Source organism: Eubalaena glacialis, chromosome 15 (genome assembly GCF_028564815.1).
Source record: "Eubalaena glacialis isolate mEubGla1 chromosome 15, mEubGla1.1.hap2.+ XY, whole genome shotgun sequence".
NCBI classification, from domain to species: domain Eukaryota; kingdom Metazoa; phylum Chordata; class Mammalia; order Artiodactyla; family Balaenidae; genus Eubalaena; species Eubalaena glacialis.
Window position 1 is genome coordinate 82,093,926 of NC_083730.1, and position 27,404 is coordinate 82,121,329.

Below are 27,404 nucleotides of genomic sequence, written 5' to 3' on the forward strand. Positions count from 1 at the left end.
ATTCATTCATTCAAAACGTATTTAAGGAGGACCTAATATTTTAGGGGCTGGGGACACAGAGGTGTGTCAAATAGCTGAGGTCCTGTGTTCCTGGAGCTTATGTTCTAAGGTGGGGGGGGGGATGTAGGGAAAGGAGACAAGCAGCAAACAAACTGAGGAACAAAATATTATCTTGTGGTGAGAAGTGCCCTATGGAAAATAAAACACAGTGATGTCATTAGGAGGGACGGGGGGCAGGGAAGCTGGGCGGCGGGAGCCTCTTTGGATTGGCTTCCTGACTCCAGGTGCTTCTGGTTGCTTCTACTGCCCTGCCTGCTGCTTCTCAGTCTCTTGTGCAGGGTGGCCCTTCCTGACCAGGCCACCCAGGGCTGGAGATGCTCCAGGCTCTGCCCTTGGATGACCCTCCAGGGTCATCTAGGGGAGAGAGGAGGATGACCTCAGCGTCCACTGAAGCCCACAGCTTCAATCACCACTTCCACGCAGATGACTCACATGCGTTTATTTCCAGCCCCGACCTTTCATCTGAGCTTTAGACCAGTATATCCAGGCCCGACTTGACATCTCCTGGGCAGCTCAAAGCTTACAGAAGTTAAGCCACATGGCCAAGGCACAAGCCTGGAGTAGAGTTAGGTCACAAACCTAAGAGGTCAAACCACAGCAATCACTTCATATCATCTGATATTATAATAAACATCTTCTCTTTGTAGCGCCAAGCCTTTGGCACCTGAAAATATACTACTTCTCCTAATTGCTGCTATCATTTTCATTATTGCTGGCATCATCACTGTTAGAATGTCATCATTATTACCATAGTGACCAGATGATACAAGGTATCGAGCACCTCCAGTTACAGGAGGCATTAAGCTACAGCCTTTTCATACAAGATCTCCAATTCTTATCCCTACGTTGCAAAAGAGATCAATGTTATCCTTATTTTACAGATGAGAAAACTGAGGCAAACAGGAGTAACGACATTGGCAATAACAGACTCAAACCCGAACAGGTATTATCCATGCAGAAATTATTTAGTGAAAATAGCCGGCCATGAACAGGGTTGGTGGAGGAGTCTACCTTCAATGGGAGAAGGAGATCTACCCATAAATGGGTGTTTGCCACAGAGCTGCTGGCTCTTCATCAAAAGCCATGTCGTTTTCTTCCCAGGGATACCGTGAGTCATTTCTCAGCCTCCCTTGCAGTCAGGTGTGGCCAAGGGGCTGGGACAGCCTATGGCACACGAGTGGAATGATGTGCACCACTTCTCAGCTTGGCTCATGGATACCTCCCATATGACCCTTCATGTTCTTCCTCTTCGCCCAACTAGAAGCAGAGGGTTCTGAGCCCTGGGGACAGCTCCAAAAGATGGGATTGGGTGTGAATCCCTCTACACATGGAGAACAGCCACCTGCCATCCAGAAACACCCACCTTGAACTATTACATGAGCAAGAAATACATTTCTCTTGAGTTAAGCCACTTAATGTTATTAAGGAGGATGTTAAGCCACTTAAGTTAAGCCACTTAATGTTTCAAGGCTTATTTGTTACAGCAGCTACTATTACCCTGACAAATACAGACTGTGAGTTGGCATATATACTCAGAAAACTGCCTGGAAGGATACAGAGCAAAATGTTAATGTGATTCTCTCTGGCTGGAGACATGCTGGGTGAATTTCACTTTCTTCTTTTTGCTGATCTGTATTTTCAACAACAAACGCGTTATCACTTGTGTAATAAGACGCAAAAGTCAAGGGATGACAGCTGTCACACATGCCAGTGTAGAATCTTTGAGATTTGAGGAAAGTGGTGGCCAGTGGCATAATCTTCACCCATGCAAGTTCTCTGCTGGTCACATGACCATTTACCAACAGGCATGTACAATATACATGAAATGATGCTAATAATAATAATAATGATTTAGTACATTTATAGGCTTCCTTCACAAAAGTGCCGTGGCATTTTAAATTCCAGCACAATTGAAGACAGCCACAGACAAAAAAAAACCTTTTCAGCTGTGCTTTATAAAAAGGGAAAGCAATTCAGCTTTTTGAACATAAAAGGAAGCCAATTCCACTAGATGACGGGGGCGGGGGGAGGAATCTTCATGTGCTCAGGCCTCCCAACTCTTGTATGATATATTTAGGACAGTCAAACTGGCCTGAAGAAAAAAAAATCAGAAAGCCCACAAGTACAGAGTTACAGAAAAAGTAAGTCGAGATCTCATTCAGGCACTGAATTACCATCTTAGCAGAAGGCAGCGTCCTCCATTTGTCAAACATAGCAGCTTGGCACTATTATATTTGAAAACATGAAAAACAGGAACTGATTTGGAGTTGGAAATAAATAACCTATTACATAGCTCCCGATATTTACTGGATTTAAAATGCTGTGCAAATGAGGCCCTGTGGGATTTCATTACTACCTCACCCCTGGGAGATGGGGACGGGCTGGATGTCGTGTGCATGGGGGCAGTACAGTCAAGATGACATGACTGCAGAATTGCGCTTAGACTCCGGGCACCCAGCAAGGGGACTGATGACACGCACTAAACGAGAAATAAAATCTTCCCGACAGCAGTGGGGAAACGCTGCCCTTCCTTCCTTCTCTTTCCTGGGGTGCACAGCCCAAGCCCCTCCATCGAGACCAGACGTTTAGGTAACACTCCCTCCTACTCCCGTCCCTGTAAAAGCATCTTGATGAAGTTCACTGTGTCCCCAAATGCAGAGGAATCATTCAGTATCTTTCCTGAAGCTCCACGCGGTAGAAACACCACGCTGACGGCCGGGACACCTCGGCCTGTGTCCTTCAAAGCTGGGCTTGGTCGATGGCCTCATGGCTCTCTACCAAATGAGTTTCGACACATTTGATACAAGCAGCTGAGTGTCAGAGGAGGCAGCAGCCAGGCCACCAGGAAACTTCCAGAGTGGTGGGAGCAGCTCCTGTTTAAAATCTTTCACTAGCTTCCCCGGTATTAGGATAAACTCCAAGGCTTCAGCTGCACTTCTGAGGCCCCGCAGCTCCTTCCCTCCCCCAACCCTGCCGTCACTCGCACTTGCTTCCTTGTGGTCCTCAGACGTGCCCATCTCACTCCCACCATGAAACTCAGTCCACCTAAAACCGGGTTCCTCTGCCGAGTTTATGAGTAACCTCTGTACCCAAAACTTTATTCCTTTTCTCGTCCCACCCCTGTTCCCCCTCAAGATTGAGGAGTATCGAAGAAAATGGGGGATTGTAACCGAGCAGAACCCTTCCCGGGATAGACACCCCCCGCCATGTCCTCCCCTTGCCTCTAGTTTATAGAAAAATTTTAGCCTCCCAGGCCTTCCCTGGGTTTCAAAGAACAAATTTAATTAGAGAAGTGAGAAAATGCAGAAACAAAGGAAAACAGTCAAGCAAGACAAAACAATAATAGTTTAGCCATTAAGCAAAGTCAAGGACCTTCAGTTCCTCGTCAAGGGCTGTAGATAATATTCTAAGCCACATCCTCTGAGCTGTTTTGCAGACACTGAATCCCCCACCAGGGGGAAGAAGTTAACTACATGCTGCCCACAAGCATGTAGACCCCAGACCACACCGGTTGGAACCAGAAGATTGATGATGTTGACTCCCGATTACTCCACCACCAACCAACCAGAAGAATGTCCACGAGCTGATCACATACCCCACACCCTCCTCCCTCACTCTGTCTTTAAAAACACTTCCCTGAAGGCCATTAGAGAGTTCAGCCTGTACTCCTTGCTTGACACCCTGCAATAAATGCTGCACCTTCCTTCACCACAACCTGGTGTCAGTAGGTTGGCCCTACTGTGCGTAGCTGAGCAAACCCAAATTTGGTTCTGTAACAACCTCAGGGGCTTTGCACCTGCTGTACTGCTGCCTAGACTGCTTCCTTTGCCTCTCTGCACAGCCATCTCCTCCTCGTCATTAGGTCTCAGCTCAAATGTCACCCCCCCACCCTGGACAACTCTGCTGAGCGCCTCTTCAAAGTAGCATACCTGTGGCTCCGACCCCAGCCCTCCCACTGTTTGTGGCCTTCATAGCACTTAACAAAGTGCTTTAATTATCTTAATTGTCTGTTTAACTTGTTATTTTCTGTCTCTTCTACTGGCACATGAAGTCCTTGTGTAAAATGTAGGAACTATGTTCTGAGCATCCAGCCCCCAGCCCGGCTCTCAGACAGGTCCAGTAAATGACTGTGGAAGGTACATTAGTGAACTGAAGCTAAGAGACGGCTCTAAGGCCCCTGCTGGTTCTCACACTAGGACATGCTAGGCCCTCACTCACCTTGGACTCAGCTGCTCAGCTCTCCGTGCCTCCTGGCAGAATCGCTGGGTGAGGGGGCAAGGAGGTTTCGAAGTATGCAGGAAACGCTAGGCAGTAGAAAAGTCCGCTCGCCTGGCACAGGAAGCAGGAACAGGTTTCTTTAAAGCAGGGGGTCTGAGCTCCAGCATGCATCAGAATCTCCTGGAGGGGCTTGGGCCCACCCCCAAGCCTCTGATTGGTGGGGAGGGGATAAGAATTTGCATTTCTAACAAGTTCCCAGGTGATGCTAGTCAGGGGTCCAGGTGATGCTGGTCAGGGGTCCACACTATGAAGCACAGATTTAAACAACTTGGGGAATTCTAGATAATTATTTGGGGGGTGGGGACTTCTGGGCTACCCGACCTTTGTGAGTTGCTAATATTAATGAAATGAGTCTTTTACAGGGAAAGAGAGAATAAGACAGCATGTGTTTGTACGAATGAGAGAAGGGGTGTGGGAGAGAGGACAAGAATGGGAGAGAGAAAGGAGAGAGCTGGGGTGTCATTTAGGGTGTATACGGAAGAGGTGTGTGTGTTGGCCCCATGGGAACTTACAGGGCATTTCAGAAGTACATAAACAGAAAATCAAAGCTCCAAAAAAATGAAACTCAGTTTAATAAGAAAGTGGTTCTCAAACTGTGGTGTACCCAATCCTCTGGAACTTAATAAAAATGTCAGAGGCCTTGGCTCGTTGGAGTGAGACGGGGCCTGGTCTTGTATCGTTACCAAGTCCACCAGCTGATTTGGATATGATCAAAGGTGGCAAACTCCCCCGACCGGTTATTGCTTATGAGCTGAGCCCATCCCCCTCAACCCGGTGGCAAAGAAGGAACATGCTAGACTAATATTCAGATGTACAATTGCTCATCTCCAAGTTCTGCCAGTTATTTGTTCTATGACCTGGGCAAGGGCTCCCTTGACCTCGCCGACCTCAGACCTCAGTTTTCCCACCTGTAAAATGGGCGCCGTGATAACCGGGAGACCATCACTGTGCCTTGCTGAAGACTGGTGGAATCTGTTGCTTTTCGGGGTTTATTTTGGGGGTTCTGCATTTATTAACATTAAATAAATGCCCCTCAATCAGGGAAATGGTTTCAACAATGAGGATCAGCTGTGCCTCCTTCAGTTGCAAGAAAAGGAAGCAGGTGACAGAACCACAGTCTCTGCCTGGCCCACAGCTCTCCATGTCCTCCTGTCCTGAGGGAGGGCTGATGCAGAAGCTAAGGAGGACAACGAGACATTGTGATAAACCTTTCTGGGGAGAATGAGGCAGTTTCTCCCTCCCTAGGCTTCCCCTATGCTGGTACAGAGCCTTGTCTGCTGTTAAAACAGCAACCACGATAGGGCAGTCTTCATAACACAGCCTTTCCTGGGCTGGCCAAGGGCAGAGGGATGGGCTGGAGGAGGGGATGCTGGCGGCAGCTGAAGCCGTCAGCTCTCTGATCATGTTGGGAAGTTAGGGTAGATAAACTGACATTTCCTTGAACTGTTGTTGCCTCTGCAGCTGCCAAAATACTTCCCCTGGGCTGTCACCCTTCATTTTGGAAGTTTCCCAGTTTTTGCCCTCAAAGACACTAGATGTTGTCCCTGCCTGCTGCACGGAGCATAAAATCCAGACCAAGCTTTTAGGTCCTACGACACAAGGTCTCAGAGCGTCTCCTGACTGCCGATAGAGTCACCTGGGGAGGTTTTGTACTGAGGTCCCAGCCTCATCCAGGCTAATTAAATTAGAAACCCCAGGGCAATGGTTCTCAGCTGGGGCGACTTTGCCCCAGGGGACGTTGGCAATGTTTGAAGACATCTGGGTTATCGCAACTAGGGACTTGGTACTACTGGCATCTAGTGGGAAGGAGGCAGGGATTCTCCTAAACATCCTAGAACGCACAGGACAGCCCCCATAAATGAATCATCCAGCCCCAAATGTCACAGTGTCGAGGTTGAGAGACTGGGGTAGGTGTCGGTATTGTTTTAAAAGCCCCCCGCTCCCCAACCAGGCTTGAGAGCCCCCTCCCCTCCACAATCTGGTTCCTGCCAGCTTCTTTACCCTCATCTTCTACCCTCTTGCCCTCACCCACCATGCTTTACCACCACAGTCTTCCTTCTGGTCCTCAAACACTCCCTGCTTATTCCTACCCCGGGACCTTTGCATTTGCTGTTCCCTCTGCTGGGTGTGCCCTGTCCCCGAGTCTGCACAGCTGGCTCCTAGCATCCAGGTCCCTGCCCAAATACCACTTCTTCAGAGAGGCTTCCTGGACCCCACACATACCCCCCCAAAATAACACCGACACCCAAGTCCCTCTGTAGCACATCTCTCCCGTTTGTTTCCTTCAACAGACTGGGACCTACTTGAATTATCTCATTACCACTTTAGTACTAGTCTGTCTCTCCTACTAAAAACGACAGCACCCTGTGAACCGGGTCCATGTCTGTCTTGCTCACCATCATCCCCTAACGTCCAGCAAAATGCCTGGTGCTTAATAAGTGTTTACTAAATATCTGTTGGATTGGTGGATGGATGAACAAGCATTGGAGAAGGACGGGGTTCTCAAGCTGTCAGAAGATGAGGTGTATTGATGATGGAGACCTGTGCTCCTGTCCTGGCTCCACTTTTCCTCTCCTGGTCTTAGTTTCCACATCTGTAACACAGCTGGGATGGGTTCAGTGGGATCAGGATCCCCCAGTGAAGCCCTCTCGGAGACATCAATTTCAGGGCTTTGCTTTGTCTTTGTCTCCATGGCCCCAAGCTAAGGTAGGTTGACCCATACCCCTGTCACCAGGTAAATAACAAATTACCTCCCACTGAGATCCCAATACTATGTAATTCTGTCTGGTCTATTTTCCTTGGAAAATTTCCCTGCTTCCATTTCCCTTTGCACTAGCTGGACACATCTGACACCAATGCTGGGCACATAATAGTACTCCCTAGCGACACTCTTTAAGGCAGGGTTCCCCAATATTAGTCAAATTAGAATGGGCTGGGGAGCTTGGTTGAAAAGGCTTCACCTACAAATAGACTGGATGCACCGGACTGAGGGTAATGTGGCAGACTGAAAAATGGCTCCCAACGATATCCAGCTCCTAATCGCTAGAAACTGTGACAGTTACTTTATATGGCAAAAGGGACTTGGCGGGTGTGATTAAGTCAAGCATCTTGAAACGGGAGATTATCTTGGATTATCTGGGTGGATCCTACATGTAATCACAAGAGTCCTTGTAAGAGGGAGATGTGACCCGTGACGCCCAAAGACGCCATGCTGCTGGCTTTGAAGATGGAGGAAGGGGCCACAAGCCAAGAAATGCAAGGAAGGCAGCTCCAAAAGCTGGGAAAGGCAAGGACACAGATTCTCCTCTACAGCCTCCAGAAAAGAAAGCAGGCTTGCCTTGATTTTAGCCTAGCGAGACCCACTCCAGGCTTCTGACCTGCAGACCTGTAAGAAAATGAATGTGTGGTGTTTTAAGCCATCAAGTTTGTGGCAATTGGTCACGACAGCCCTAGGAAACTAATAGAGGTAGCACCCAGGAGCCTGCATTTTAGCGACCTACCTCCCTTTGTTGGCTCTGATGCAGGAAGTCCTGGTGGACCATATTTTGGGAAGTGCTGCTCCAGAGCAGTTCCAGTCTGCTTCTGAAACAGCCCAGTCTCAGAGAACCAAAGAAGGACCCTGCAACAAACATCTGCTTTTACCTGCTCATTTTACAGATGGGGAAACTGTGGTCTAAGAAACGCTGCAGCAAGGTAGAAGGATAAGAGATGCTTTCATTCAACTCTATCTTTATTGGCTTTCAAATTCCATCTGGAGTTTTAAAAAATGAGCAATTGTGCCGACTGTCGATAGCTTTGCAATCATCTCATAATGACCCAATCGTGAAACGATTTAGCAATACTGCTGCTAATTGCATTTGTGGATCTAGCAATTGGGTAACTAGTTGGTCATTACTCATTCCCCAAGAGCCATATACATCGCATTACAAGGACGCTAATCTTAGAAATACTTGTTAACTTCAACGATAATTACTAGGTAATTGGCTAGAGCACGCCATTGTGAATTTATCTGGATATGCCAGGTAATTATCTGGTGTTATGTTCCCTGTAAAATAAATCCAGGGTCCAGAAACTGTTCCAGTTGGTTGGCTATCATCCAATCATCAACCTCTGCCAACCAACTGCACGAATGCAAGTGATTAATCAAATTACTCAAATATTTGGTTTCAAACTGAATGTTCAGATAAGAAACCTGGGTGGCCAACAAGTGGACGTTGCTGAACGGGAGAGAGGAGGGCACTCAGCCGCTCCCTAAGATAAATATATAACGACACAATAATATGGAATAAATGCCACTTCTTTGGGGCTCATCTGGCTTCTTCAAACAAAATACCAAAACACTTCAGAGACCAATTATATGTCCCAAAGCTGCAGAGTCTTTATCATGGTGCCAGGAAAAGGCTGCGCTATTTGTGAAATCTGCAGGCAGTTATGGTGCTTGGGGAGGGGGACTCAGAATTTTGTATGTAATAGAAAAGGGGCTGCCAATGCAGCTGGCTTGCAGGGGGAGCGACACATTTTCATAATGACCACTCTTTTTTCAAGGATGGCTGCTGACTGAATCCATCCATTTCCAATTAGCCAGCCCTTGGGAAAGAGGGGAGGGAGGCTTGGGTAACTGGGTTCCACTGATACCCATGAAAAAGTCAGAGGCTGGGAGGTCCTTAGAGGGTCTAGGCAAAGGAGAAGAGATGATGGATTTCAAATTTCTAATTTGGGGATTTGAAAAAGAGGGGTTAGCAGGTCAGAAGGTGAGGGGCTGACCAGAGAGAAAGTTGGGTTAACAGACTGGTGGGAACAGTGGGCAGAAGGCCAGTGGTGGGGGAAAGACCACCTTCCAACCAGACTTGTGTACCTCAAGTAAAGGACCGTTGACAGCCTGCTAAGACAGATGATACATATTAGAAAGGGGAAAGAAAAGGGAGCTAAGGGTCTTATGTGCAGTGGTAGGTGGTAAGAATGGCCACAGACTGTCTCTCTCCCTGCATCCACGTTCTTGCAACATGGCATTGCAAATCCTCCCATCCAAAGGCAGACTCTGTTCTCCATGCCTTGGATGGAGGTTGGCCACGTGACTTGCTTTGGCCAATGGACATCAGCCAATGCAACACAGACAGAGATGTGAAAGGCACTTGTCCAACAGGGCTTGACCTCTTGTTGTCTTGCTGCATTTGGAGCCCTGAGACCACCCATGGGAATGAGCCCAGGCTGGCCTACTGGGGGGATGAGAGGCTGTGTGGAGAAGAACCGAGGCACCCCAGCTGACAGTCTGCCAACCAGCAGACACATGAGTGAGGGCGTCTGAGACTGACCAGCCCTCAGTCTGACCAGCCAGCAGACCACAGACACATCCAAGAGCCCAGCTACTGAGCCTGGCTCAGCCCAGAACTGTTTGCAGACTAGAAAGAAACTGTGACTTTGGGGTATTTGTTACTCAGCAAAAGCTTACTGATACACTCACCTAATCAGGACAGCTCAGCCCCTGAATATGATCTGGGCTGATTATTTGAGAGCCACTTCTGGTCCTGTGTAGAGTTGAGAACCGCCAATTTCTACCCTGGTTTAAGGAGGGTTGAAGGGCCATCCTTAGATCTCTAGTCCTTTGCAAGCACTTACCATTTGACACGTGGGTTCCAGTCAACCCACCAACTGCATAATCAATGGTGACAGACAATAACACACCTTCTACCGATCACCCAGGTCTTACAAATGGACTCAAAAAGGCTTTGTATGGATCACAAGGGAACAAAGACATAGCAGCTCTTCCCTGAGCCCACAGCTCCCACTATGGCACCTGCCAAAATGCGAGGCTTGTGTATTTGGGATCTTATTGCTTGGGTTGAGAATAAGAATGAGAAGGCTCCTAATGGACACTTGGCACCACAGGACACACCAAGAACACTGCTGCTGTGGCCAGTCCTAATGCAACAGAGGAGCAAAGGCCAGACTTTAAAAACACACCAAAGGATCGTTCCACAACTGTTCAACTGAAACCAAAGCTATTTTTTTTCAATGCCTACAGGTTAGAGAGAGCAAGTCCAAGAAAGTTCCTATCATGTGACATTTTCTTAATGTCAGTGCTCTGTTAACTACCCCTTTTGCGCAGCTATAGACCATGGATCCTGGATATTTAAAACAACAATGGTAGAGTTCTACAAAAGTGCTCTGCTATTTTAATGAAAGCCAGAGCAAGTCATCAGAATGTCAGTCCCGGGGTCAACAAACTAGGGTCTGCAGGCCAAACCCAGCCCACCGCCTGGTTGTGTTAATAATGTTTTATTGGCACACAGCCACATACGTCCATTTACATCTTGTGTGAGGCTGCTTTCGCACTACAGCAGCAGAGTTGAGCAGTCACTAGAGAAACCGTACGGCCCGCAAAGCCGAAAATACTGTTGGGCCCTTTAGAGAGAAAGTTTGCTGACCCCTGATTTAGCCTAATCCATTCAATTTACATTTGGAGAAAGTGAGTCTCAGAGACGTTGTTTCACAAACATGGAGCACAGGCGGGTTTCGAATCAGCCTTTCTGGCTTCCCATGTGGTGCCCGCTCCAGGGCACCACTCTGCCAAAGAGTTCTAGCATTAATCGTATTTTCTGGAATCGCAAATCTTAAAACCATGTCAGTTGTGATTGGTAAAGCCAGAGACTCCCCATTTACCGGAATGCTGAATTTAGCGGAACCCGCGTTTCTCAACGTTGCCGGAAGCAGAGCTTCGGGGATGAGTCTGCGGGCGGGGAGCCGGCTGGGACTGACCTGGTGATGATGGCCAGGTGGGGCGGGCTCATGCAGGCGCCCATGAAGAGCACCACGTTCTCGTGCCGCGTCTGCCTGTAGGCCATCACCTCCCGCTTGAAGGCCTTGAGCTGCTCCTCGTTATCCCTCTCGATGTCGATCAGCCGGATGGCCACCTCCCCGTGCCAGCGGCCGTGGTACACCTGCCCGAAGCGGCCCTTTCCGATGAGCTCGCCGATCTCCAGCTGCTCAAAGGGGATGTCCCACTCCTGAAGGAAGATGCTGGTCTGGCTAGCCTTGCGCGGGAAGCTCCGGGCCGAGAGGAGGGACAGGTTCATCTCCTCAAAGTCATCCTCCGACTCCTCGGCCTCATCGTGACCCTCCTCGTTCTGCGGCCAGAGGGGGAGAGGGGTCAGTTCCCACCACTGCCCCACCTGCCCACCGGGTCCCACTGTGCCCCACGGTGTGTTTGCGGCTGGTGCACACGTGTCTCTCTATTTGCCCAGGCACCTCCTGTCGATCACTGTACTGCAGTGAAGGAGCTGAAAGGGAGATCCTGGCAATCCATCCCTCTTGTGCTAAAGGGAAACTGAGGCTCAGAGAGGGGAAACGCCAGGAGGACCACGTATTCCGGTTTCCCATGACTTTGCCCGTTTGGGCACTGAAAGTCTCACACTTGGAAAACTGGCAAACGGGGATGGTTGGTCCCTGTGGGAAGTGCCTAGCTCTGGTCAGGCAGCCAGGCTGAGCTAGGATTAAGATTCAGCCCTCTCAAATCCTAATATCCGATGCCCTCCTACTCGACCATGATGTTTTGACTTGCCTGATTATTTATGTGGGAGTAAGAAAGACGACAGGTTGAAATACGGGTACACCATACACCTGCATGTAACATGTGACAACCCTCGACATGGAGGGTTCCTTCGCTTCCCCAGGGAATTTGGAATTGATGAGGCAGAAACTGAGAGATGTCAGAGCTACTCAGCACAGGCCAGAGGCCTGGGGTTCCTGTGCAGCTGAGACACAAGAGGGAGAGGTTGACAGAATGAGCCTAACATTCAGACCAAATGAGCTGGAATCTGGCCGCTGTGTGACCTTGGGCAAGTCACTTCACTTCTCTGGGCCTTCTTTTCCTCATCATAAAGTGGGGCTAATGACATCTGCCCCTGGGGGTGGTGTGAGGTTTTCAATAAGGCGAAGATCTGTTGAGTTCTTTGCACAGACCTGACCGCCTGTATGAAACATCCGCTGGGATGGCTTAGAAAATGCAGATTCCTAGGCCCCACCCAGATTTTCTGAACCAGAATGTCATAAGGCCAGGGCCAGGACTCTGCATTTTTACCCTGCACGCCCACATGACTCAGGCACACTTAGACGTGACCACTGCAACAGTTAGACACTCGAGGCCCAGGGACCTACCTTCCCAGCCTGGTGTCTGGGGGCGCCTGGGGCTGCAGGGTCCTGCCCCTTGGGTTCTTTGGCTGGAATGGGGGAGCAGCAGGTGCCTGAGCCGGGGGGATTTTCAGGGGCTTGGAGTCTGACAAGACAGCCGGAGAAGGTGGCCCCTTGGCTGGGTACAGGTCTCTCTGACCTCAAACCTGAGCAAGCTGTCCCCAGTGGCACACTCAGGAAATACACCTTCTTTCACGGTCATTTTCCAACTACCACAATGGTTCCAGAAAAGGACATGATTTTCTCTGGAAACCCTGACTCCACTCCCTTCAGTTCAGGACACACCAGCAGAGCCGAGGAGTCAGGGCTCTGGTTCTCACCCCGAAGACTTCATTTATTCCTCCGGGAGCTCTGGCAGGTGGAAAGAAGCCCCAGAACATTCTCAACACCCCGCCAAGCCAGTGTCCCTGAGGCTTCCGTCTCCTCTTACCACATGTTCTTTAGAAAGCAGCGGGGCACATCCCCCTTGGTGCTCACCCAGCCCTGAGCTGAATTTTCAACTAAGAACGCAAATCACTTGCCAACTTCTGCATAACTAGCTTTTCCGTGATGCACACCATATAACGGCCCATTAGGCTCAGTGCTGGGAGGGGCCACCCGCTCGTTAGTCGTCCCGGAGTTAGAACAGCCATCAAACAGGGCCACTGCACCCCCAGCCCACCCCAAGCCCTCTGCGTCATCAAAGACATCAATCGGCTTTGCCAAGTGGGTAGCCCCTGGAAAAAGTTGCTTCATTGCTCTCCGGTTCTCACCTCTGAGGTTGGCTCCACTTCAATTTGAAGTAATGGATTTCCTTCCAAGCTTTAAAGAAAGAAAAATAAACGTGACCCTCAGGTGAAAAGATGGGTCCATGCATTGACTTGATCCATGTAAGAAATGTCTTAAAATGAGAAGTCCTCACCACCAAGCCTTTTTCTCCAATTTCACTTCAATGCTTGTGTCTAGAATAATCCATAACCTTGCCATCAAGGAGTGGTGTGCAAGGACATTGCCTTAAATAGATTTTCTGGCCTGCTCAGGGCTCATTTTTCTTTGTTGGTTTCCACTAATCTAGCAGTTCCCTTATAAACTGGCCTAAATGCCATGGATGGCAGGATCCTTAGAGCTCTAGGTGTTTCCTAGGAAAGAATGAATTAGATCTCTACAGTCCTGAATCTTTCGGAAGGATCCTAGTGTTCATTTGGTTTTTTGCTCATTTATTCATTCATTCATTTGATTAGAATTATGTGCCAGGAACAGTGCCAGACCTTTAGAGGGATACAGCGTTGAAATTGACACGGCTTCCTGACTTTAAGGAATATTTATATTACTACTGTTGTGCAGAAAGGCTACAAGTAACAAGGGTTGAAAGTTAGGTATGTATTGAATAAATGGAGGGTGATGGACATTCCCAGGAGAGAGGATTACTGGATATATTTGAAAGTTAGCAGTGTTTTGAGTTGCACCTTGCCAATCACGTTCAGAAGACATGTGCAGGGTAAGAATGAGGAGGAGGAAGCCAGACTGTATTGGAGTGGAAGACACAGGCGTGTGTGTGTGTGTGTGTGTGTGTGTGTGTGTGTGTGTGTGTGTGTCTCATGCATTCATGAGCTTGTGAGCTGCAGTTGTGTTCTGAGTACGGGAACAAGCTGGGTTGGGTGCTGGGGGCACAGTGTGAGGGCTAAGCGTCCACCGAGGACTGCGTGGGCATTATGGAATGTGCTCTGTGCAGGGGTTGTTCTGTGTGCGTGTGAGTTGGGTGTACATACTGGGGATGCTGGGGGAGGGGGAGTGCCATTCTTGATGGTGTAACTGGTGATGCATTGGGGATGTGTGGGCGTGTTGGAGCACACGGTATGTGATGGAGATGTGGGGCACCATATGTGTTAAAGGATTTTGGGGCGAGTGGGTTTTTAGAGCAGAGGATGTGTTTACGGAGTGAGCTGGAACTGGTAGGAGGAAGGGATCACAATGGCCACCACACCCCCGTCCTACTTCCGCAGTGGAAGCTTAGCAGATTCCCCCGACCCATCTCCTCATTTGAGGGGGACCTCCCCTATCTTGACCCTCAGACCTCACCCAGAAAGCTGCTGACCCTGCAGACAGAGTCAGTCCACTTGCTGGAGGAGGAGTGGTGAGGGGGAGTCTGGAAGACTGTAAGAACTCAAAGAAGGAGAAAGAAGTAGCGTTTGCCATCCTATTAACCAATAATTTACAGTACCGCTTGGGAAGGCAGAAACCACGTCATAACAGCTGACATGCTGGAAACCTGACGCACTGCGAGAGATTTGGGTGGAACAATGCAGCTGGAGTCCTTCCTCATGCCCAACAAAATGGACTGCTCGCCTCTGCTTGCATCAAGGCGTGATTATAGCAGCCGGGGCTATTAAATGATTTCCCTTCTGCAAAGAGTCAGTTCCCATCACTCCACGCACATTTAAGCAGATCGCAGGCACTTATTGACTCCATTTTTCACTGGCACTCCCTGACTCTCAGTTAATAACCTGGAGTTCATCTTGCACAAATTGTGGAATTGGTTTATGTGCAGCAGAGAAATGATCTGGAGCTAGATGTCAGCACAATATCCCTAGGCAAGTTGCTGCTCCTTTGATTTCAGAAATGTACCATTTGGGTCTTTAACACAGGCTGTAACATGGGTCAGAAAGGATGGAGCAGCTAGGGTAGCCAGAAGAAAAACCAAGTAGGCAGAAATGTGAGTTGGGAAAGAAGTCAAATCAAAATTAGGTCCCTAGCATGCCCCAGACTTGGGTCACAACCAAAGAAGTTAAGGAAGGTGATTTCACTTTGGATGCACAAGCAATAGACCACCTGGAAAGAGGGTCTGTATCCTAAGGATGCTAAAGACACCACACACAAAGATGTTTGTTGCAGAGTTGTTTACAACAGTGAGATATGGGAAGATGTAAGATCCAGTGGTAGGGAAATGGTTAAGGAAATTATTCCACATCGATATGATATTTTACATTCATTAAAATTAATGTGTATGAAGAGCCCAGAATAATATGAAAAAATGTGATGTTATAGCATTAAGGGATAAACAGAGCAGGATGGAAATTGCATATAGTGTGGACCACAAGTATGTAAAATATGAATAGAGCACACTTCTAAGAGTGGTGCAATTATAAGTGATTATTTTTCCTTTTTTTTTTTTACAGAATAGCCCAAATTTCGCCAAATTAGCTTACTTTATTTTTATAATGTTATAAACCAGGGATCAGCAAACTTGTTCTGCAAAGGGACAGGTAGTAGATATTTTACACTTTGCAGGCCATACGGTCTCTGTTGCAACTACTCATCTCTGCTGTTGTAGTCTGAAAGCCTCCATAGACAGCACGTTGTGAACAAATGGGCATGGCTGTGTTCCAATAAACCTTTATTTATAAAAATATGCTGAAAGTTGGATTTGTCCCATAGGCTGTAAGTTGCTGATCCCTGGTATAAACCTAAATTATCCTTTTTAAAAGGGGGATAATGATGCAGAATAATTGCCCTTTCATTAAGCTCTAGCTATTGCCTAGGGGAAGTGGTCTTTCTGATCATAGGAGGGTCTGGGGGTCTGAAGGAAATGGTCTGGCCCCTGGAAATCACACTTGATCGGCAGGGCCAGGGACACAAGGCAGAAGTGACTCAAGGGGATGGGTACTGTCCCTCTCTTGGCCTGAGCTGTCACACTCTCTCTCTCTTAGCTTGAGTTATTCCCTTGTCTCTATGGCCCCCTCATACTTCTCCCCCGCCTCCCACCCCATCAATTCCAGGAGAAGGAAGAAAGAAGACATGGGTCCTGAGCAAACTGAAGGGCCAGGGCAGGGGAAAAGGTCTCTGTTCCACTTACATTGGATTCGAGGTCACTGGATGCAGGATGACCTGGGGCGCCCGGGTCGGCGTCTCTGGCACCGGCACCACATCTGAGAGTCAAAGATTAGACAGTAAGAAACCAAACTCGGGGTCCACAACCACCCCCAAAAGCCTGATTCCCGGGAGATGCTGGCAGCTGAGAACTTCTCACCAGACCATGAGTCCCTGGGGCTGCCCAATCCCCTCTCTCCCTTCCCTGGCCACTTGAATTTACCTGCCTAGGTGCACGAGCGGTCTAGATGACATCCTGAACAAAGTTCCCCACTGTCACCTGGGGGCTGCCGGAGGCCCTAAGCCTCTGGCCTGAAGCACCCACTGGATCCTCCTCACTCCTGAGTCCCCTTTGGGATGATGAGGCCACTTGGTTTCACGTCTCCCAGTGCCCGATTCAAGCCCCTTTGACCATCTCTCCCCTGCCACGTGGTTCTAGACCCCTCCTCACCCTTGCCCATCCTTGCACTGCAGACCACCCACTCAGGCCTTCCTACTGTGCTCTGGGACCTCGTCGGTGCCATTGTGCCCTTGGACCCTGCACCCTTTCCTCCTCCACCTCCATAGCCAGTCGCCAGCCTGTGGTCTGGGGATTCCACCCCATCCTCTTGGGGCTCATTCACCCCGGCAACCTTCGCCTCCATCCCCTCCAGCAGCTGCCACGCCTCAGAGGGCTTGCTCGGGAGGAACTGAGCTCACATGAAACTCACCTGGGAAAATGAACTGCTGCCTGTATTTGTAGTAGTGGGACGCTTGCGAAAGAAAGAAAACATCACAGTGAGCGCTGCCCCGGAGCGGGCCCTTCAGGTAACAAATGGGGCTCCTGCGGCCACCTGTGGTTCTCTGCCCGCCCCTGAGGTTTCCAGACTTCTGCAGACACCCCGAATTCCAAGGGACTGAGAACATGTGTAAAGAAGCCAGAAACATCCAAGCCAACCCTCCCACTGACACTCCCTGAAAACAGAGCAGCCCAACTCAGAGAGCCAACCTGAGCACAATCCCACCTTTGTTAAATGCGTAAGGACACACATATACAGAGAGAAAAGTCTCCAAGGCCATAATCTAACACAGTAATCTTCTCCCTTCTGGCAGAGCGATGACAGTGGCTTCAAAAAAATCTTTTATGACCACAATAAGGTATCACCTCACAACTGTTAGGATGTCTATTATCAAAAAGACAAGAAATAACAAGTGTTGGTAAAGATGTAAAGGAAAGGAAACCCTTGTGCATTTTTGGTGGGAATGTAAATTGGTAGAGCCACGATAGAAAACAGTATGGGGGTTCCTAAAAAAATTAAAATTAGAACTACCATATGATCCAGGGATTCCACTTCTGGGTATATATCTGAAGGAAAAGAAATCACTATCCCAAAGACATGGAAACAACCTAAGTGCCCATCAACAGACAAATGGATAAAGAATATATATATACATATATACATGTACACACACACACACATACATACATACACACAATTGAAAACTATTCAGCCATAATAAAGAATGAAATCTTGTCATTTGTGACAACATGGATGGACCTAAAGGGTATTATGCTAAGTGAAATAAGTCAGACAGAGAAAGACAAACAGTATGATCTCACTTACATGCAGAATCTATAAAAAAACAAACTCATGGAAACAGAGATCAGATCTGTGATTGCCAGAAGTGGGGAATGGGGATAGAAGAATTGGGTGAAGGTGGTCAAAAGGTACAAACGTCTAGTTATAAGACAAATAAGTCCTGGGGATGTGATGTACAGCATGGCGACTGTAATTAACAATACTGTATCGTCTATTTGAAAGACGCTAAGAGAGTAGATCTTAAAAGTTCTCATCACAAGGAAAAACAATGGATAACTATGTGAGGTGACGGATGTTGTTTTGCAACAGATACATATATCACATCATTATATCCTTAAACTTATACAATGTTATATGTCAACTGTATCTCAATAAAACTGGAAGAAGTCCTTTATGTGTTTCTTGTGTTTTTCCAATTGGCTGCATTGAGCATTGTATTAGTTTTCTTATTGCTGCTGTAATAACTTACCATAAACTGGATGGCTTAAGACAGTACAACTTTATCCTCTTTGAGTTCTGGAGGTCAGAAGTCTAAAAACATTTGTAAGGGGCTAAATGAAGGTGTTGGCAGGACTGATTCTTTCTGGAGGCTCCAAAGGAGAATCCACTCCTTGCCTTTCCCAGCTGTAGAGCCCGCCTGCATTTCTTGGCTCACAGCCCCGTCACCCCAATCTCTGCTTCCGTCCCGACATCGCCTTCTACTGTCTCTGACCTTCTCATCTCGCTCTTATAAGGATCCTCATGATTGCATTTCAAGTCCCCCCAGATAATCCAGGGTAATCTTTCCACCTCAAGATCCTTAATTTAGTAACAGCTGCAAAGGTCTTTTTGCCGTATAAAGTAACATATTCACAGAACCCAGGATTAGAGCATGGCCCTCTTTGGGGGACCATTATTCTGCCTACCACAGGCATGAATTAATTTCCATATTTAGGGAAAAATCATATAAAAGAAACTTCCTCAAATTCACTGCTCGTTCTCTTACAATTCATTTTACTTCCAGTCTGTTCACTGGAGGCCAGTTGTTCTGGACATCCCCAAGGTTTCCAATGTTACCACTATTCCAGTGGGGTGGGGGGCCTGGACCAGGGGGTACAAGGGGTGTCAGGGGTGGGGGACAAGTCACACGGAGTTTTATATCCTCAAGTAAAGGCAGTGAGCAGGGATGGGATCAGATATGAGTCTGAGTTGGTGAATATACTTCCGGAAACAGTTTTATTCATTCAGCGACAAGCTGGCTCACCAAAAATGAGTACAGCGGTTCCAAGCCTGGAGTCTAGAAGCTGATCCTGTAGGGCTGAATCCTTGTTCTTCCTTGATTGCTTATAAAAGCTTCAGCAACTCTCTCCAAGTCTCAGTTTCCAGATGTGTAAAATGGGGATAATAAAAATCTCTCCTTCATAGGGCTGAGCTCATCATGACATGAGATAAGAGTGCATAGAACGTGCAGAATCAGGATGAGTTGCGATGCATAAGCCGATCTCTTTCTAAGCTCTCTTAACTAACAGACAAGGATGCTTTATAATTCAGACAGTCAGATAGTTTCAAAGAGCTAAGTCATTAGCTGCGCCTGAGGGTGCAGTTGATTTACAAATTCCCCCTGGGATGGACAGCAAGTCCTGGCATCTCAGGATCCCAAGCACCTGGTTTGGTGCCTTTGCACCCAGTGGGTAAGCTGCTCACGTTTGTTGAATTACTCAACTCTCTTTTAGCACAGCAATTCCCAAATATCTCAGCTAGTTGGAATTGAAATGGATGCATTTTTGATTCTGGAAAATGAAGTGCCTAGGCTGGGAAGCAACTCATTCAAGGTTACAGAACAAAGCTTTAAAAGAAATCCAACCTCCATGATGTCAGGGACCTTTCTTCCATTAGATAAATGGTTTAGGTTTATGGTCTTAGGTTTTCTCATTGCAGGCAGACATTTTGTTAGTCAACAAGGGGCTAAAATTAAAAGAAGAAAAACTACCTGGGATTGTCAAGAGACTTAGTTGATCTCTTCCCTCCCCAACTGGGACTGAGGATTCAGTGTCTGCAGAAAAGGTTAGCTGGCAGTTAAGTGTTCTTTTAAGGAGGCGGGGCTGGTGATGGAGAGAAGGCACCACTCTGAGATGGGACAGGTGTCAGGCAATGGGACACGTGGCAAACGCCTCCACGCTCAGAGCCAGCCTCCGCCTGGACCCCTTCAAGTGCCTGATAACAGCTCGTTCTTGATGGCCGAAAGGGAGAGAGTCTTGGCCAGAGGAGGAGGGAAAGGGCGCCGTGAGTCCTGCCTGTTCTTCTTGCTGATAACGGACACCAGCGAGAAGCAGGTCCGAGGGGCAGCAGGTGAACGCGAGTGGCTCCTGGCTCTCTGGCATCAAAGAGGACCCAGGAGCTGGGAGGCTGCAGATGACCCGAGGTCAGAGAGACAAGCAGGCCACTTTGAAGGCTCCTCCACTCTGAAGCCCCCATTCCCTCCCTATGGGCTCCCCAGAGAGCAGCCTGAGTGTTCATCTGAAAGGAAGGATCTAGAAGGAAAGAAGAAAGATCAAAATATCCCCTGCCTAAACCTTGCAACTGCCTCTCATTGTGTCTTAAATAAAATCTAAATTCCTGCCAAGCCCTACAAGGCCCTGCCAGGCCTCAGCTCTGCAGCTCTGAGTCTTGCTTGGTGCCTTGTTTATGGCACTCCAGCCACTGGGACATTTTTTTCCAGCTCTTTCCCGTGGCAGGGGCTTTGCACGTGTTCCCCTCTCTTTGCCTGGACAACTCCCCACCAGCCCTCTCTGGCCAGTCTTCAGAACTCAGCTGCTTCTGACCTTTCAACCTAAACTTGTTCTCTTCTTGAATTTGCTCATAGCACTGTTCTTTCCCTTCACAGCACTTATCACAACTTATAATCCTATATTCATGTGTATGTTTGCTCGGCTAACACCTGTGCCTCCCACTAAGCTATAACCTCCATGAGAACAGAGGCTGTGACAGGCAGAGTGATGCCCTCTCCCCCACCCCCATCCCTAAGATGGCCATATCCCAGCCACTGGAACCCGTGAATATGTTACCTTACATGACAAAAGGGACTTGGCAGATGTGATGAAGTTAAGGATCTTGAGATGAGGGGATTGTCCTGGATGCTCTGGGTGAACCCTAAACATAATCACAAGGGTCCTTACGAGAGGGAGGCAGGAGGATCCAAGTCAGAGAGAATCACAGGAGATGTGATAACAGAGGCAGAGGCTGGAGTGATGCGAGGCCATGAGCAAAGGAATGCAGGCAGCCTCTAGAAGCTGGGAAAAGGCAAGGAAATGGATTCCTTCCTAGAACCTCCGAAAGAAACCAGCTCTGCAAACTCCTTGATTTTGAGCCCAGTGAAACTGATTTTGGACTTCTGATCTCCATAACCACAAGATAATAAATTTCTGCTGCTTTAAGCCTCTAAGCTCGTGGTGATTTGCTACAGCAGCAACGGCAAACTTTTACAGGGCATTTCTGGTTTGTGCCTTGCTCCATACGTGGTGCCTTGTACAGTACCTGGTGTGTAGTAGATGCTTAATAAATACCCATTAAGGATATCGGAATGGATGAATGCAGTCTGAGGGCCAGAAGACAGTTTAAAGGAAAAAAAAAACAAACCTGCAGCTCTGGGCAGTGCATGAGCCTCAAGTCACTCGTTCACTCACTCATTCAGCAAACATCTAATCAGTGCCTTCAGCAGTGGGCACTGTGATGGGCTTTGGGCGCAGAGGGGTGGCTGAAGCAGACTAGTTTCCTAGTCTCATGGAGCTGACGTTCTGAGGGAGGAGACAGACACTAAACACGGCACTAGGTTACGCCCAAGAAAGAAGGCATTTGAACACTCCAGCCTCTAAAACCCACACAATAGTCCCTTACAACCCCTTCATGTACCTTCCCACATCAAATGTCACACAAGCTTGCAAGTTAGAGCCATTTTACAGATGAGAAACTGAGATCTAAACAGGGCCAGTGCCATACTCAAGGCCACAGAGGTGGGAAGGGGCAAATCTGGGATCCAAATGTAGCCCTCTTGACTCCACCCTACACTGTGCCATGTCCAACATGGCACCAGGCTTCTTAAGGGAGTGGCGGAAAACAAGGAGGTCCAGCCGACCAGCAGAGCACAACCTCAAATCCCACCAAGCCCGTGGGTGTCCTTCACGTGCCCTGAGGTTAGCAAATGAGCCAAATGACCATTAACCGCACAGCCTGTTTTAGAGAAAGAATATTCTAGATCAATCAATGCCAGGGACATTTTTATGCCTAGGTGTTAGCTTGAATAATCTTCAGAAAACTCAACATCTGGCAGGAAACCAGAGCCAAAGCTCCTTTTCCCATCAACAGAGGCTCACAGTCTAGAGTATAACAGGTGACCAGGGCCTTGTATGAACAGAACAGATGCCTGTCACCCTGGGGGAATTTTGCGAAAACCGCCTAAGACAGAGGGAAGGTCTGGCTGCCCTTCTGGAGGGTCCTAGTTTGTTTTCCCTGTCGACAATGCATTTTATTGTTATTATTCAGTTATAAAACTGGTGCATATTCCTTGCTCTTATATATATTATAGAAGTGCATAAAAGAAAATTCCTTTTCTTAGAACACCTGCCATGAAGTCTTGCAGACATGTGTGCGCATAGACAAACATATATATACACACACATTTAAACATACCTATACAAATATATTAAACCATTTTACAATAAATAGGATGTTATTATACCAGTTGCTTTGCACATCACTTATTTTCCACTTAAAAGATATTGTGGCTATCTTTCCATGTCAGGATATTTACAAAGAGCTACTCCATTCTTTTTAAGGGTGGCTGAGTATTTGGTTATACAGATATATTGGTTATACAGATATATTAGCGTATTTGGTTAAGTATTTGGTTATACAGATATATTAGCGTATTCAAACACTCCCCTCCTGATGGGCATTTGGGTTGAGTCCAAATTTTTTACTGTTGCCATGAAATCCTTACATACAGATCCCCGTGCCCTTTGCAAACATTTCTGTATATAAATTCTTAGAAGTGATTTTGCTGGTCCAAGGAATGTACATTTGAAACTTTGACAGACAATGCCAAATTACCTACATTGTAATTGGAATGTACATTTGAAACTTTGACAGACAATGCCAAATTACCTACCCCCAAAGTTTAATTTGATTTTTACTCCCAATACCATGGTATATGGGGATTTCATCTTTATTTCCACAATTCTAGTTAGGCCCGGATTACTTAGCAGTGGTAGCCACGGTAATTTGCTATTCCTGTGTTTATCTAATAGTAATGAAAATAGCTCACCTTTGTTGAGCTCTTTGACAAGACAGGTGCTCTGCTAAGCTCTGTACACGTATGGCAACGTTTAGCCCTTCGAGGATTCTACAGAGTAGGTACTATTATTATCCCCGTTGTACAAATGAGGGAACAGAGGCACAGAGAGGCAAGCAGTTTGTTCAACATCACGCAGTTATTAAGTGACGGAGCTGGGATTTGAACCCAAGCAGCCTGGCTCCAGAACCCACACTCTTAACTGCTGTTCTAAAGTGCCTTCCCCCAAAGGACCCCTTAGCCCACTCCCCAAAGAGGGTCAGGACACTGTTGGGACCTGCCATGGAGTAGATGCAGACCCACTGGCAGGCGAGCCCTGCAACTTGGCCAAGACCCCTCCCTGGGGCTCTGACTGCAACTTGGCCAAGACCCCTCCCTGGGGCTCTGACGGAAGGGACAAAGGAACTGATGGAACAGTGACTGCCCCTGTTGAGTCAGGTCTCTTGTTTAAAGATGCCGGCAGAGTCTTTTGGAGATGAAAAGAGCTGTGGTGCTTTGATGCGTGGTTCTCCCTTAAGAGGTTCTTTCCCGCCCCCCCTCCCCACCCATAAACAAGTAGCAAACAGTTACAGGGAAAATAGCCCTAAGTGTGTGTCTTGGGTGGCGGGTGGTACAGCTCTAGGAAAGGACCCAGCCCCTCCCTCCAGAAATTGGGGGGTCATGGGGTGTCAAAGTGCCTTTTTTCCATTCCCCTCCTTCCAGAGAAGTGGAAATGGCTCGGGGTGCTGGTGGGAACCCTCATTCTACGGAAATGCTGGGCAATTGTTGCCTTGTTGACTCAGGGGCACTTACTGAAATGATTCCGGCTGCTGACTCCCGTTATGGTCCTTGCTGGCTGCCAGGTGAGTGGCCCTCACACCACAGGTATGAGGTTGCCTCGGGCTTGGACTTAACCAAAAAATTTCCATGATGTAAGTCTTTAAAACACACTCTATCCCTTTGGACACAGCCCAGATCGAAGCAGTGTGGGCAGGTGACGTGATCAGCTTGTCCTCAATGGGTGGTTGTATCTGGGTGTTGCCCAGATGTGGGGTTGGGTCTTCGTTCGTTTCCCAGATATTCTCTCATGGCTGGTTAGGCTTGCAGGTGTGACCTGTGGCTGCGGACCTGGGATTTTTTCTTCCCCTGCGTGAAGCTCGCTGGCTCAGGAGGAAACCAGCCCCTAGACCAGCACTGTCCAGTGGAACTTTCTGCAATGGTGGGAAATGGTCTATACCTGTGCTGTCCAGTATGGCAGCCACTAGCCACATGTGGCTCGCAAGCACCTGAAATGTGGCTAGTGTGACTGAGGAATTAAAATTTTAATTATATTTAATTTTAATTAGTTTAAATTTACACAGCCATGCGTGACTAGTGGGTACCATGTTGAACAACACAGACCTAGACTTTGGTCCCAACCGGCCAAGCCAGACCTCATCCCACCTGCCTCTGTCTTGAAGTCAGCTATGATGCTGCCAATATGGCTGAGCTGGAAATGTCCTTGGGGCCCTAGAATGGCAAGTGGGCTGGGCCGGGCCCCAGAAGGGGTAGGAAGACTCTTAGGTCTGGCCTGCCTAAGAGGAGAGAGAGAGCCCTTTCTTAAGTCCGAGAAGCCAAAGCAGCACATGACAGCCTCTCCACCATCTCACAGCCCAGCACATAGTCTCAGGTCAGCAGCCGAGTGTCCTGGAGTTTGCAAGCTGGAAGACCCTTTGGGGTCCTCTCGTCCACCTATATCCTTTCAGAGATGAGAAAACTGAAGTCAGAGGTCACAGGGCAGGGACATGAGAGAGCTGGATACTGAACATCGGATGCCAGCCCGCTCATTCAGAGTCCTGTCCTGATGTCTGGGGTAGGACTCAGAATGCAGCCTTGTTGCCAGTTTCAACTGATTTTGCTCATAAGACAACAGCCAGCTCCACAGCCAATGGCTCCCCCTGGGACTCAGACTTAGGTGGAGACCCTGGGTTGCTGCTTCCCGAAACACTGAGTCTCTAAGAGTCCCTTTACCTCTCTGAGCCTCTGTTTCCTCATCTGTAAAATGGAGCTGCTCGTACTTACGTTATGGCTACTCTAAAGATCAAATAAGGTAATATGTAGCAACTGCCCTGCATATGGTAAGACTCAATCCACATGCTTCCAACCCACTGCCTTTACGCATGGACTGGTCCGGAAATGGCTCTGGCACGAACCCAGATCTCCCCCCTGTAGCTTCCCAAGCATGGAGGTACCTGGCAGGTTGAGGTTCTTCTGCTGCCTTGTGCACTGCGGAGAAGGGTGTAGGGGAGAAGGCGGCGTGGCACTGGGAGGGAGCGGGGGTGCTGGCGAGGAGGGTGTGGAGGACGTTGTGGACGAGGGATTGCTGCTAGAGTCTGGCTGGTAAGGAACAGGGATGTGGTCCTGCAGGAAGAAAACAGGGCATGGGGCAGGGGCCGACAGAGAGGCAGAGACACAGCAGTGAGGGTGGGTTGCACAGGAAGAGACCCCACCCTAGCATCCACAGCATCTCTTCCGTTTTCCTCAACCACCAGATCCTTCAAAAGTCCCCCCACCTGCTTCATCATCCCCACCAGGTTGCATCCCGCTGCGGATGGAACAGCTTCTGGGGTCAAATTCCTGTCCACTGCTTGGAGCCCGGACTGAAAGGCAGCCACATAATGAAAGCCATGTAGGCGACAGTCACGCTCCCTGGGCCTCTTTGATTTTGGAAAGTCCCACGCAGAGGTGCCCAGAGTGCTCTTCCCATCCTAACGCCTCTCCTCCTGAGTGTTTATTAAAGAATCAACAGCCTGACAGCTCAAGAGAGAGTGTGAGAGCAAGCCTGCAGCGTCTTCCCTCGCATCTCAGTTGGAACCAGCAATGCCTCTTCCGGCCCTTGAAACTGCTCTAAAGTCAAGAGGAAGATAGAATCCACGTGTACATCCTCAGAATGACGCTGGTCAGGGATTTTGAAATGAGATCATCCTGGATTTGGGCGTGGGGGGCATTAAATCCAATGTCAAGTGTCCTTATAAGAAACAGAAAAGGAAAGACACGCAGAGGAAAAGGCGATTTGAAGACAGGGGTAGACAGGGGACTGATGCTTCTAGAAGCCAAGAAATGGCAAGGATTGCCGGAGCCACTGAAGGTAAGGAGAGAGGCATGGAATGGATTTCCCTCAGAGTCTCCAGAAAGAACCAACCCTGCTGACACCTCGATCTCAGACTTCTGCACTCCAGACTGTGAGAGAATAAATGTCTTTTGTCTTAGCTACCCAGTTTGTGGTAATTTGTCTTAGCTACCCAGCATCCCCAGGAAACTGATACAAGCAGAATCCAGAGTGAGGCAAACGCAGATTCAAAATCCCATGGCCACCTCTTCCCCTCGCATCCTGAACAAAATGATTAACCTTGCCATTCCTCAGTTTTGCCCACTGTAAAATGGGAATAACACTAGCAAACCTCAGCATCCCAAAAAAGGGGTTCCTGCCTCTCAAAGCCAGTAGAGCTAAGAGTTCTCAGGGGAACCTTAATCTGTTCACTCACAGGACATGGATCATTTGGTCCCTGCATTACTCAGAGGTCCACCGTTCAGCTTGGCTCCAGGTGCCCAAGGATGGTTTTGTGTGATCTGATTATTTGTCAACAGGTGTGTTTACCTGCCAAACTCCAGAGCTGGTGTAGCAAACACCAACCAGCATATGAGGGCAGGGGATGTGGGGTGGGGAGTGGACATTCCCCATCTGGATGCCCAGTGGCATCCCGTGCTCAACCGGTGCTGTGCACGTCCCCCTCCCAGAGTCCATCCCGCTCCCACGCGGTCACACTGCCTCCACATCAGGGACTTCCCCTCTGTGAGCTTCAGTCTCTCCCTGTCCTTCATGTGGGCGAAGAACACCCACTGTGTGTGGATCTGTTGCGAAGTTTAAATAAGGTTATGTATGTACCTACACCCTGAGCACTGCGCTGAGGCACTTTGTTATCAACAAACGGTAGCGATTAGATTGATGACGGCGTTTACTTTTGCAATTAAGCTTTTGATTTGAGATAACTGCAGATTTGCATGTAGTTGTAGGAAATAATAGAGGGATCCCATGCATTCTTACTTAGTTTTTTCCAATGATAACATCTTGCAAAACTATGGTACAATATCATGATCCAGAAACTGAA

The 27,404-nt window shown here is 48.3% G+C and overlaps 1 protein-coding gene across 1 annotated transcript in view; it reads right to left on the minus strand.

Moving 5' to 3' along the window:
• KSR2 (kinase suppressor of ras 2) overlaps positions 1 to 27,404 on the minus strand; it is a 390,550-nt gene that overhangs the window by 43,502 nt on the left and 319,644 nt on the right. Inside the window, exons 10-14 of the mRNA XM_061169432.1 lie at positions 25,488 to 25,656; positions 17,082 to 17,123; positions 16,358 to 16,430; positions 13,278 to 13,326; positions 11,095 to 11,462 (exon numbers count right to left, since the gene is read on the minus strand). Coding sequence (XP_061025415.1) covers positions 11,095 to 11,462; positions 13,278 to 13,326; positions 16,358 to 16,430; positions 17,082 to 17,123; positions 25,488 to 25,656 — 701 coding nt within the window. The remainder of the gene's footprint in view (positions 1 to 11,094; positions 11,463 to 13,277; positions 13,327 to 16,357; positions 16,431 to 17,081; positions 17,124 to 25,487; positions 25,657 to 27,404) is intronic.